This window comes from Saimiri boliviensis, chromosome 1 (assembly GCF_048565385.1).
Source record: "Saimiri boliviensis isolate mSaiBol1 chromosome 1, mSaiBol1.pri, whole genome shotgun sequence".
NCBI lineage: Eukaryota > Metazoa > Chordata > Mammalia > Primates > Cebidae > Saimiri > Saimiri boliviensis.
Window position 1 is genome coordinate 10,484,554 of NC_133449.1, and position 12,674 is coordinate 10,497,227.

Consider the following 12,674-nt stretch of genomic DNA (forward strand, 5'->3'; position numbering starts at 1 on the left):
ACACACACACACACACACACACACACACACACACACACACTGGGTGAGCACCTGCTGGGGAAGCTGCTCCTGAACAGGGTGGGGGTGGCATGGAGGAGCAGCCCAATCCCCCAGACTTTGGATCTGATGCTGTTGGCGGTTCTCTGAGGACCCTGGTCAATTGCAGAGTTTTTAATTTGATGCCTGCACTGGGACCCTAACTCCAGAGGAGGGAAGTGGGCAGGGAGCCTGAACCAGTTGCCCTCCCTCTGACTGGCTCACCACTGTAAGCAAAGAGAATTCACCTGGGAAGTACCCCACTTCCACATCCTGCTTCTGAGGGTCACTGGGCCAGCTGTCTTCTTGTGAAAAAAGCAAATGGTACATAAGTGGAAGGAAAGTTAGAAACCACAGATGAAGGACTCACTTCAATAGAAGTGAGTTGGATGCCTTGCTATTGGATGCCTGGCTTCGTGTCAGAAGTAAGTGGGCATGAGCTACAGAGGATGGGACAGAGACTGGGTGCCAGGGCAGAGAGCCCTAAATGGGGATGGGTCACACGTCCATCCTGGCTTGGAGCCCGTGGGCCACGGGGCCATCACCCCATGGTGGGTTGTTTGGGACTTCAGCAGACATCTGGTCCAGCCTCTTCACTCAGCTGGTAAGGTTCCTACATCCATTGATCATTCATTGATTCACCGTGACTTTGATTGACTGAGCACATATACCAAGTATAGGAGGGCAGCATGCGAAGAGGGATGAAAGTCTCTAACTCCCTCCTCTGAGCTCTCTTTTCTTCTTTCGTTGTACATGTACCACCTCAGGCCTGATGCTAGACCCTAAAGATACAGTGCAGAATACAATACAATTTCTGCACTTGCAGGGCTCACTGTTACTCATTCAACAAACACATGTGGAAAGTTGGCTTTGTGTTTGGGGTTCAGAGGTCAGCCAGGGAGAGAGGTGGGACAGTGTGAGGGTAGCATGTTCGGTGCTAGCGCAGGGAGGCTCATGCGTGCGGTGCCCAGGGAGAAGGAACCTCTGGGCTTTATCCATGGCCACGAGGCTGTTCAGTGATGTTCAGGCAGGGGACAGCAGAGAAGACACGTGGGCTCCCGAGGAGGGTGTTTACCGTTGTCTTTAAAGCTTTGGGCCGGGCGCGGTGGCTCAAGCCTGTAATCCCAGCACTTTGGGAGGCCGAGGCGGGTGGATCACGAGGTCAAGAGATCGAGACCATTCTGGTCAACATAGTGAAACCCCGTCTCTACTAAAAATACAAAAATTAGCTGGGCATGGTGGCGTGTGCCTGTAATCCCAGCTACTCAGGAGGCTGAGGCAGGAGAATTGCCTGAACCCAGGAGGCGGAGGTTGCGGTGAGCTGAGATCGCGCCATTGCACTCCAACCTGGGTAACAAGAGCGAAAACTCCGTCTCAAAAAAAAAAAAAAAAAAAAAAGAAAAAAAAAAAAAAAAAGCTTTGGCAATGGCTCAATGCTGGAGAGCGATTTCCAGAGAAGCACTGTGGTCGCATCATGGCCCCGTGCGGACGCCCCATATGGCCTGGGTAGCTTGATCTTGGCCCATTTGCTGATCGACAGCTTTGATCCATGTGCTAATAATACCATGCCCTCCACTCAGCCCAGGTCCACTGGGTATGTAGGAAGCTATTTCAGGTGAGTGTCCCTGGGCTGCTGGCCTGGGAGGCCTGTAAAGTGACACGGAGCTCTATCGAGATGGCTCACGCAGCTCTGAGAGCTGCCCATTGTGTTGACACTTGAGTGGCTTTAGCTGCCTGCCACTCGAGGCCCCCCTCTGGCAGCAGCTGTGGCTGGCACCGGGGCAGTGCAAGTCACTGAGGTGTTGGACTCGGCAGCCCCTGGGCGACGGGTGATAGCACCTGATGCCCTGCCAACCTCCCTGTCCCCTAGAGAGGAGGAGGCAGCAGCTGTGGCCCCAGCACAGAGTCTGGGGCACCAGGCCCTGGGGTTGCGGGGAGCAATCATTTCTGAGAATTGTGTTCTCGGCTTCAGCGTCCCCGGTGCCCACCACCCCCGAGAACTGCCTCTGGCCCCAGCACCTGGGCGTGGGTGTGCGTGTGGGGTCACCATGTCCCTTTCACGCCCTTTGTTTCACCTGCCTTTTAGGGGGAACCTCTTCACCCGGACACTGAGTGATATTGTGAGCAAAGAGGACTTCGTGCTAGATTCTGAATATCTCGTCACGCTTCTGGTCATTGTCCCCAAGTGAGTGCTGCAGGGAGAATGAGTGTCTCGGCCTGTGCTGCAGATCACGGAAGGGAACTAACTGCCCCTGCCCAGTGGAGAGGAAGGTGGCCCGTTGGTGACTTGGGTGGCGTGGAGGACGATGCTCCCTGCCCAGCCCCAGGTCCCGGGAAGCAGACGTTCCTGCATGGGGCCCTGCTCACGGCTGTGTCAGCAGGGACAGTGGTTGGGTGATGGTGGTTGCGGCCATGAAAGGGAAGCAGCCATTTACTGAGCACACGCTATATACCCAATGCATGGTAGACATCATTTGATTTCATCCTCACCAAAGGCCTGGGAAGTCTGGTGATTCCCATTGTCCTGAGGCTGGAGAGGTTGCTTAGCTTGTCCAAGGTCACACGGAGGCCAGATTAGATGGTTATTAGTGAGTGCCAACTGTAACCATAGCTCTTCACAAAGGGACTTTTGTGGGTACCCTGGGGAGGCTGGGCAGGGATTCCCCATGGGCACAGCAGGGCCTCCGGAGGTTAGGGCTCCCTCTGACCGCAGCCCTGCTCGGTGCTAGCGCAGGGAGGCTCATGCGTGCGGTGCCCAGGGTTCCTTCAGGGCCTCAGGAAAAGGGGTGTGCAGCTTCCTGAGCACTTGGGACACCCAAGAACCTTTTCAGCAAAAAGTCACAAAACCATTCTGTGTTCTTGCAGACCAAATTACTCACAATGGCAAAAAACCTACGAATCTCTCTCGGACATGGTGGTCCCTCGATCGACCAAGTAAGTGAGAGCACAGCTTGGCCCCAGGTCCCCTGGGGGGCATGGGGGTGCTTCAGGGCAGCCAACCACCAAACATGCCCTGAGGGTACGACACCCCGAGCCCTCCACACCTGGGCCCTCTCCTGTCCCTTGGCCTGGAATTCTGTCAGGGTCACACACATTGTCACATGCCAGAGTCCTTCCTCTGTCAAAACTCCACTTCCCTGCCTCTGCCCTGGGAAGGCTGCCTGGCACCGCCTGGCCTAGCGTCCTCTCTGTGCTGTTGCTCTCTGCTGCATTCTGGCTCATCTCGGCTCAGCGACATTTCTTCCCTGGTGGAGGGGGAAGCCAGCCCTGGCCCGAGTGGCTGCCCAGTGAACAGCCACCGCGGGAGGTGGGAGGGAAAGCAGACTCAGCATGTGTCCTGCAGGGGCCAGAGCAGGAGTGGCCAGTGGGCCCTGTTAGAGTGACAGGAGGAGAGTGGGTTATGAACTGTGTCCGTCATGGGACACTGCCCGGTGAGAAAGCAAGGGTGCTGGGCTCTGCGCATCCGCAGGGAGGAAGGGGGGCGACAGCTGCCGAGGAGCAGAGGGGCTGAAATGGACGCGACTCAGCACGCGCGGGTGTGAAGGGAATTACAGCGTTGGTCCACGGGGAGGAAGGTCACGCTCGGGTTGGTGGTGGCTCAGGATGGAGTGAGTGGCACATAGTGGGACAGGAAGGTGTGAGCTTTCACCTCCCGGAACTTTGGTTTCTGGGTGGCTGATCCAAAGGTACGTGTTTTCTTTTTTTTGAGTTGGAGTCTTGCTCTGTTGCCCAGGGTGGAGTGCAATGGTGTGATCTCAGCTTACTGCAGCCTCTGCCTCCCGGGTTTATTTTTATTTATTTATTTATTTTTGTTTCCATGATCAAATCAGTGGTACGGCAGCCTCCTGGGTTTAAGCAATTCTCCTACTTCAGCCTCCCGAGTAGCTGGGATTACAGGCATGCACCACCGTGGTCGGCTAATTTTTGTATTTTTGGTAGAGATGGGGTTTTACCATGTTGGCCAGGCTGGTCTCGAACTCCTGACCTCAGGTGACCCGCCTACCTCAGCCTCCCAAAGTGCTGGGATTACAGGTGTGAACCACCGCACCCAGCCTGGTACTTGTTTTCCTCTATACCTTTTTGTATGGCTGAGATGGTTTGTAATTTGAAGAGATTTTAGAACGTGCATCAGGCAGCCAGCCTGTTCATCTGACTCCTGCGTCTCCCCCTTCCCCCCCTCCCCCACAACTCTGGCTGTAAGGTCTCTGCCCTGGGGCCCCTACTGGGGAGGGGTTCTCCCAGGGCTATGAGATGGCAATCGGGATCTAAATTGAAGGGTGCAAGGAACAGGACAGTCACAGCCCGAGGTCACAGGGGAGGCAGGGGAGCGGAGCGAGGCTCCGGAGCAGAGGAGCCGACCTTGGAAGCTGGCAGAAGCAGTCACTGCTCTTAAATGCCAAGCACCGGGATCCTTGCCAGGACCGGCTTCCTTGGTAGATGGCCTGGCCTCCCAGACCAGAGCCTCAGGCCCTTCGTTGTCACAGGGCACCTGAGAGCCTGCACAGATAACTCTGGAAATACCTGGAGCCTGGAGGCAGCCCCTATGGACTCAGCTCTGAGAAACAGGAAGCGTGACCCCGTGAGATCCTGCCTGGGCCTGAGGGCTCCCACTTCTGGTCTTCTGTTCAACAGAACTCAGAGAGCTTAGACCCCTGGCCCCAAGAATTCCCAGGCTGCTAGAGCCAGCAGCGCCAGTGGTCCTGTGTTGAGATGTGCTTGGGAAGCTGTGTCCCATTAGGACTTTGTGACATTGGAAGTGAAATGGACCTTGTAAGATGGTTTCCACCACCCTGCTTCACTATAACTACAGCGCATCAGAGCCAGGGACACCCCGTGCCAGCTGCAGTGACAGAGCCCCAGGAGGGCTTGGTTGCTCAGGCATTTGATGAGTGGGAGCTGAGGCCCAGGCCTCTGCACTCCCTGGACCCAAGGTCCCCTGAGGCCTTAGCCCGGAGGAGTGTGGAAGGGACAGGAGGGCAGGGCAGCCAGCCAGGGGTTAGGAAATCACAGGGCATGCCCTGGGTTCCCCAGCCATCAGCTGCTGCCAGGGACCCCAAGCACAGGCCACCAGGCCCGGGGGCCCCTGAGCCCCGCTCCCACACAGGGCCAGGCAGAGTCCAGCCAGCAGATGCTTCTCTCCAACAGACTCATTACTGAGGACAAGGAGGGCGGCCTTTTCACTGTGACTCTGTTTCGAAAAGTGATTGAAGATTTCAAAAGCAAAGCCAGAGAAAACAAGTAAGGGTTCTCCGGGTTTGCTCCATCTCCTGCTGCGGGGCCCCAGGGTTCTCTGGCCCTCTGGAAAGCCTCTGAGTGAAAGCCCATGGTTTGCTTGCTTTAAGGTTCACGGTTCGTGAATTTTACTATGATGAGAAAGAAATTAAAAGGGAAAGGGAGGAGATGGCCCGATTGCTGTCCGATAAGAAGCAACAGTATGTGAGTATGTGAGCGGCGCCTCCCCTGCCAGTGGCCTGGGGCTAGAAGAGTCCTCCCAAGTCTCCAGCTCTCCCTCTCACTGTCCCCAGTCCCCTGGGCTCACACTGCGGGGACCCACCATCTGTTCTCATGGGACGCCCGAGGGGGGCCTGGAGGGGAGGGGCAGTGCTCGCACAAAGGAGCCCGGGCAGTGGAGCTGGGGTGGGAGCTGGAGGTCCACCTGAGCCGCATGTTCCGCATACATTCTCACCGTCCTGAGCACTGCCCTGCCAGGAAAGGGTTGCTGGCTCCACAGTATGGATGAGAAACCGAGGCTCTGAGAGGCCACTGGCTAGAGGACCCTGCCCAGCCTTCCTGGGACTGAGCAAGGCACGGGGGCTCCAAGAGGGTGCATCTGTGCGCGGGGTGGGCCGCGCCGGGCCTTGGAGATTGCAGCGGGAGGTTTCCAGGGCGCTGCTGGCCCCTGTATTTACTTCCCGTGCTCTTAGCATGGAGTGGGTGCTTATCTGGAGACTTCTGACCACAGCCATTAAGAAACCCTTCATGTAGGAGGACAGCTTAGCTCTCCAGGGAGCAAAACCAGATGCTTGATTTGAAACGTGAGCAGGAGAGCCTTGGGAGGGTCACTCCACGACCCTGTAAGGAGGGCGCCTTCCACGCTCAGGTCCTCCTGCTGCCGTGCTGGGCTAAGCCAGGCAACCTGGAAGGAGCCTGTCTGGGTGGGATGTTTTTGGGCCCCTTCTTTCCCATGCCCATCAGGGAGGGTTCCGTGGCGCACCTTCCAAGCCAGCCTCCAGAGACGGGGTGGGAGGAATGAGTAGAACGTCCTTGAGGCCTTTGGGGGAAAGGCGCTGTGAGCACAGTGCTGTGAGGACCCCCGTGGGAAGGAGCAGTGGCCGCGGCAGGCTGGGAGTGCTCCCGATGCGTGCGTGGCCAAGTGTGTGCTCCGGGCTCTTGGGGACTTGGCCTGTCAGCGACCTTCTCGTGCAGGGACTGCAGATAAGCAGCCACCTCTCATGAGCGAGCCCAGCCACGGAGCCCCCACAGTGGGGTTCTTGGATTCCCCCCTTAGGAAGGAGACAACAGCTGATAATAATAAAAGTTCATATAGGGGTTTTTCACCCCTGCCCCAGAAACAGAAGCACAGGATGCTCACACGTGTGTGCGTGCGTGTGCATGTGTGTGTCTGTGCGCGTGCATGTGTGTGTGGACATGTGTGTGCATAGCAAGTGAGACACGCCTCAGGACCAGAGGCTGCTGGGCTGCGGCTGAGCCTGTGGGGAGGGTGTCCCTTCACGAGGATGAGAGGCCAAGCTGGAGCTGGGACCTCTGGTGCTCCTGTTCTCAGAGCAGGGCCCACAGACCGATACCAGGCGGTAGAGACTTTCCCCAGTGAAAACTGAGCTCCACAGTGTTTTCTTCCTTAGCCTCAGCTCACCTGAAACCCTCATTACCTGGGCGTGCCTGGGCCGTTCTCTCTAGCTGGGCTTTTTCCCAGCTCACTTCAGACCTGGCCCCACCCCCCTGCACAGTCTATCTGGACGGGGCTAGACCATGGCAGCCTCCACAATGGGAGGCCCTGCTGGGTGGGGGACAGGTGGCGAAGTAGGGCCTTTGGCACCCACCTGGGCACTGGCCCAGGCCTGCCAGACCCCTGGGGAACAGGGTGACACACAGCCTGCCACCTGCCACATGGGGCTCAGGTTGCCAGCTGGCGTTATTTTCCATGGCGTAGCCTTCACCCACACTGCCCTGGGGGCCCTGCCGGGGTCTCTCTGTGGGTGGGAGGTAGAGGGTCAGCCCCATTGGCCTCCTGAGAATCTGGCCCCCTCCGGCCTATCTGGAAGTTCATGACCAAGAGTCTTGCATCCTTTTTGTCACTTGTCAACCAGAGGGACAGTCCAGGCCCTGGGTTTGAGTGTACTTTGAGAGCAGAGTGGGATTTCCCAGTGTTTCTCACCTGTTTGCAGAGACAGGATGGGAATGGGTGAGTGTCTTAACTGCATGCCCGACTCATCTCTTGTACTCTGTGCACCCCAAATGCCAGGAGGGCAACTGTGGTTGGGTATGGTGGAGACTCCTTGACAGAGTGCAGACAGCGTTTACACTGATGCCTCCCGGCGCCATCCTGGTCAGCCGGCGATGGGGGTCCTGGCTGAGCCCAAGCACAGGGACTGACCCCTCTGCCAGAGATTGGCTCTGTGCTTGGAATCCGGAACTCAAAAGACGTTAACGCTGCCCCTCCCTCTGCCTTTGCCACTCCGGGAGCCCGGTGGGCACCTGCCACATCTCTAGTCCAGCCAGGAACGAGTCCCGAGGGTGGGCCTGAACTCCTGAGCTTGCTCTCGCGTGCCTTTCAGGTGATGAGAACGATTTATTTGTTTGTGATGCATGTTTTGCTGAAAGATTAATAAATCATTTCTGTGCCTTTAGCAAACTTCCTGTGTTGCTCTTAAAAAGGGATCATCCACCTTCCCGGACCACAAGGTTAAGGTAACCCCGCTAGGTAACCCCGATAGGCCCGCTGCGGGGCAGAGCGACAGAGAGAGAGAGAGTGAGGGCGAGGGTGAGGTAAGCAACGCCCCGGGAAGCTGGGGGTCCCTGGCTCGCGCCTCCTCGCCAGCTCAGGCACCTTCTGAGAAAATGAATCTTTGCATTTTCTGTTCTCTTACATGGCTTTTGAGGTCTTAAATTTGAGGAGCCCAGAATCATGCCTTCCTCCTAATCTGCAGGGCCTCTGGAGCTGCCTCCGCCAGCAGTGAAGGGTGCTTGTCTGCCAGGGCGCCTCTCCCTGGGCCCCTGGCTGGAGGTGGCTGGAGCTGGGATGGGCAGGACCTGGTGGTGGTTGGCAGCTCAGCTCTCCTCCCTCGGCTGCCCTGGCTGGACCCACCCCTGACCTTTGTGGGCATTTGCAGTGTCAGGCAGGAGCTCAGAGCTCTTGTTCCTAGACTCTGAGCTCCCGGGAGGACCTGCCACACCAGCATCAGTGGCTGCTGATGTAGCCATGTGATGTGGGGCTGAGGTGCCCCTGGAGGCAGCTGCTATGGCTGGTCCCAGGAGCCTGGGGGCAGAGCCTTCAGGAAAGCAGGCTCCCTGGCTGCGCAGTGTCAGGCGGAAGCCCCTGGCCACCTGCTGAACGTCCCGAGGTCAGGGGCTGCCCAGCTCCCTGTGCTGTGGTCTGTGGTGGCCCCGTGCATGTGCCGGTGGCTGGCTCGCTGAGCTTCCCCGGCCCCAGGCGCCCTGGACTTCAAGGTCCTGAGCCTGACCCAGGGCTGGTCCGCCGACTCTCTGCTTCTGCCTGCTCCTGGGCACTTCTCGGTCCAGGGGGCGCTCTGTTAAAACCCAAGTTCTTTGTTGACTGTGTTGGGCGGGGCGGCCAGGAGGGCTCACCTGTCTCTTCCGTCTCTGCAGGGCCCCCTGCTGCGCTGGCTCAAGGTGAACTTCAGCGAAGCCTTCATTGCCTGGATCCACATCAAGGCCCTGAGAGTGTTTGTGGAGTCTGTGCTCAGGTACGTGGCAGTGATGCCCTGGAAGGGGCTGTCCTGAGGGTGGGCAGGGCCTAGGGGAGCTATCAGGGCACCCCAGCTCCTGCCTCCTCTCCACCCTCCCACCCTCTTCGTTCTGTGCCTGTGGCTTTTGGCAGCATGCTAAATTCCGAGTCAAATACAACCTCCCCTCAGCCCTGCGTCCCCTGCTGTCTGGTCTCTCCATTGCTGCCACACTGGGGGCAAGTGTCATCCGGGTTCTCCCTGGCCGCCCAACTGGCATGCCCTTGTGGCCCCTCTGGCTGGCTTCTGTCCCTACCCTCGTGAAGCCTGCAGGGGCCCAGTGGCTCCTGGAAGGGGTTTTCAGGCTACCTCTGTCCTCAGCCTGGAAAGCCCACCCGTCAAGGCAGCCCAGAGAGAAAACCAAACCAACAACAACAAAGCTAATGTTGCCTAATATATTGAGACAGTTTCGATTTTGCTGCCTAGGCTAGAGTGCGATGGCACGATCTCAGCTCACTGCAACCTCCGCCTTTCGGGTTCGTGATTCTCTAGCCTCAGCCTCCCGAGTAGATGTGATTACAGGCACATGCCACCGCACCCAGCTAATTTTGTATTTTTAGTAGAGATGGGGTTTCTCCATGTTGGTCAGGCTGGTCTCGAGCTCCTGACCTCAGGTGATCTACCCGCCTCGGTCTCCCAAAGTGCTGGGATTACAGGCATGAGCCACCACGCCTGGCCTGTTTTTTTTTGTTTGTTTGTTTGTTTGTTTTTTGTTTTAGGCAGGCCGGGCGCAGTGGCTCACCCCTATAATCCCAGCACTTTGGGAGGCCAAGGTCAGGAGTTCAAGACCAGCCTGGCCAGCATGGTGAAACCCTGTCTCTATTAAAAGTACAAAAATTAGCTGGTGTGGTGGTACAGGCCTGTAGTGCCGGCTACTTGGGAGGCTGAGGTGGGAGGATCACTTGAGCTTAGGAGGCAGAGTTTGCAGTGAGCCTAGATCGCACCACTGCACTCCAGCCTGGGCAAGAGTGAAACTCCGGCTCAAAAAACAAAACAAAAAAAAATTGCTTCACTGTGGGAAATCTGGCAACTCTAGGTAAGCAGTGAATAAAAACTCCTGTAATCTTACCACCAGGAGAGAACACTGCCAAAGTCCAAGTCGGCGTCCCTCTAGGTGTAGGGTTTGTTGGTTTTTTAATGTAAAGATGCACATAATTTCTTGCAGATTTTTATGAAAGTAGAATCAGCCAGGAAATGCCTTTGCAGCTCGCTTTGCTGCCCTGTGAGGCTGCCTCCCATGTTACTGAGTGTCGTGCACTGCCTGCTGCTCTGACCTGCAGCCTCCTGGGCTCCTCCGGGCCCCAGGACCCTCTGTCTGACCTCCCGGACCCCTTCCTCGCCTGCACCGAAGAGCTCCTCACCCTTCCCTGCTGTCCCCCTGGCTGATGTCCCCTACTCTTCCTGTTTTCCTGCCCATGTTTCCTGGTCTCCAGGACCTGCCATTCGCCTGCCATAGGCCTTACCTGGGTATGTCTCATCTCCCCTCCCACACACCGTCCTCTGCTTCCCTGTTTCTGCCAGTGGCCTCCTCATCTTTCCCCTCATCAGACCCCAAACTTCAGGGTCAGTTTGGAGTCCCCTGCCGCTGCACCCGACAGGCCTGGTCCGCTCCGCCTCTGCACTCTCTCTTCCACTGGTCTGGCCCCACCAGCCTGGCTGTTGCCATAAGCCTCCTCTTTGTTCTTGGCATAGGGCAGGGAATTAAGAATGAGGGGGACCAGCAGCCCCTCCTAGGGTCTTATTTTTTTGAGGACTCTTGCTCTGTCCTCCAGGCTGGAGTACAGTGGCGTAATCTCGGCTCACTGCAGCCTCCGCCTCCTGGGTTCGAGCAATTCTGCCTCAGCCTCCTGAGTAGCTGGGATTACAGGTGCGCACCACCACGCCTGGCTAATTTTCGCATTCTTAGTAGTGACAGCGTTTCACCATGGTGGCCAGGCTGGTCTCAAACCCCTAACCTCAGGTGATCCAGCCAGCCTGCCTTGGCCCCCCAAAGTGCTGGGATAACATGGGTGAGCCGCCATGCTTGGCCTGGGGCTCTGTTCTGGGCAGAATGGAGAAGGCATTCTTAGCAGCAAGGGTGCCAGAGATGGGACAGGGCTGGGAAGGGTCAGAAGAGCCCAGAGGCTGAGGAAGGGTCAGGGGCTAGAGAGCAGGTCTGTTAGGGACCTAGGAGCACAAGAGAGGCAGGCTTCTCCCCCAAGCCAGGCTGCTGAGGGAGGAGCGCTTTAAGCTTTAAGGACGGGTCCTCCTTCTGGGTGACAGATAATCTCCAGGGCAACCTGGTAATGACACTGGTGGGACCACGAGGTTGCAAGACAACAAAGCAGGGCAGGAAAGGGGAGCATCTGCATCCAGTGAGGCCTAGAACTCCATCCCTTCGCATGCCTGGGGCTTGGGGCCTGGGACTGGCTACCATCTGCCATCTGGGAAGGCATTCTGGTCATCTCCCAGGGAAGGTGGAACTATTTGGTGAAGCCAAGGGTGTCGTGCTTGTTTACAGCATTGGGATTGGGTCAGGGAGTGCAGGAGGGAAGGCAACAGGGTAAGGGGCTCTCCACTAAGGGCTGTAGCCTCTCTGCTCATTTCCCCCGGGCGACACCAGAGCTCTGAGGACCAGAGACACACAAAAGAAATCAGGGTGGTCAACTGGGCCATTCCCCTTGCTTGTTATCTACCCAGCTGCCACAGTCCTCCCTGGTAACACCTCCAGCCTCTGTAGCACTTGGCTCTTGGGAGGTAAAAGTGGTACTACCTGGTCGGTCCTGTGCCTGGTGGGTGAGAGTGGACGTGTCTGTGCTTCCCAGCAGCCTCTTCACGCATTCAGGCCTCCCTCACCTTTCTGCAGGCCCAACGGGAAAGCCCAGTATTTCAGAACTCATGTTACCAAATGAGGATCAGTAAGGTTGGGAACCAGGGGATAATTTACAGACACTGAAAATAAAAGCTTACGGCTGGGCGCGGTGGTTCACGCCTGTAATCCCAGCACTTCGGGTGGCTGAGGAGGCTGGATCACTTAAGATCGGGAGTTCGAGATCAGCCTGACCGACATGGCGAAACCCCACCTCTACTAAAAATACAAAAATTAGCCCGGTGTGGTGGTGGCAGGTGCTGTAATCCCACCTACTCGGGAGGCTGAGGCAGAATTGGTTGAACCCCAGCAGCAGAGGCTGCAGTGAGCCAAGATCACGTCATTGCACTAGGTATTTTGCTCAAGTCTGACTTTACGAAGCTGTGTTGGTTGGAGCTTTTCAGCCTTGGAATGTACTCAGGTTCCTTCTATGTGTTTGCATTTGTAGTAGCAATTGACACATTTTGTCTCTCTGGAAAGGTATGGACTACCAGTGAACTTCCAGGCAGTGCTCCTGCAGCCGCATAAGAAGTCATCCGCCAAACGTTTACGAGAGGTTCTAAACTCTGTCTTCCGACACCTGGATGAAGTAGCCGCTACAAGTATACTGGATGTAGGTATCTAGAAACAGTAGCTTTTTTTTTTTTTTCTTTTTTTTTTTGGAGACAGAGTTTCGCTTTTGTGGCCCAGGCTGGAGTGCAGTGGCGTGATCTTGACTCACTGCAACCTCTGCCTCCTGGGTTTAAGTGATTCTCCTGCCTCAGCCTCCCGAGTAGCTAGGATTACAGGCATGCACCATCATGCCT

At 56.8% G+C, this 12,674-nt stretch overlaps 1 protein-coding gene across 6 annotated transcripts in view; it reads left to right on the forward strand.

Annotated features, from left to right (window-relative positions):
* ATP6V1C2 (ATPase H+ transporting V1 subunit C2) overlaps nucleotides 1-12,674 on the forward strand; it is a 63,058-nt gene that overhangs the window by 47,001 nt on the left and 3,383 nt on the right. For 3 of the 6 annotated variants that reach the window (XM_003927214.4, XM_074393997.1, XM_074394008.1), the window contains 7 exons: nucleotides 2,123-2,221; nucleotides 2,902-2,970; nucleotides 5,182-5,274; nucleotides 5,379-5,472; nucleotides 7,906-8,043; nucleotides 8,884-8,981; nucleotides 12,349-12,481. In XM_003927214.4, coding sequence (XP_003927263.1) covers nucleotides 2,123-2,221; nucleotides 2,902-2,970; nucleotides 5,182-5,274; nucleotides 5,379-5,472; nucleotides 7,906-8,043; nucleotides 8,884-8,981; nucleotides 12,349-12,481 — 724 coding nt within the window. The remainder of the gene's footprint in view (nucleotides 1-2,122; nucleotides 2,222-2,901; nucleotides 2,971-5,181; nucleotides 5,275-5,378; nucleotides 5,473-7,905; nucleotides 8,044-8,883; nucleotides 8,982-12,348; nucleotides 12,482-12,674) is intronic. The other 3 variants (XM_010337940.3, XM_074394005.1, XM_074394004.1) reach the window with 2 other exon arrangements.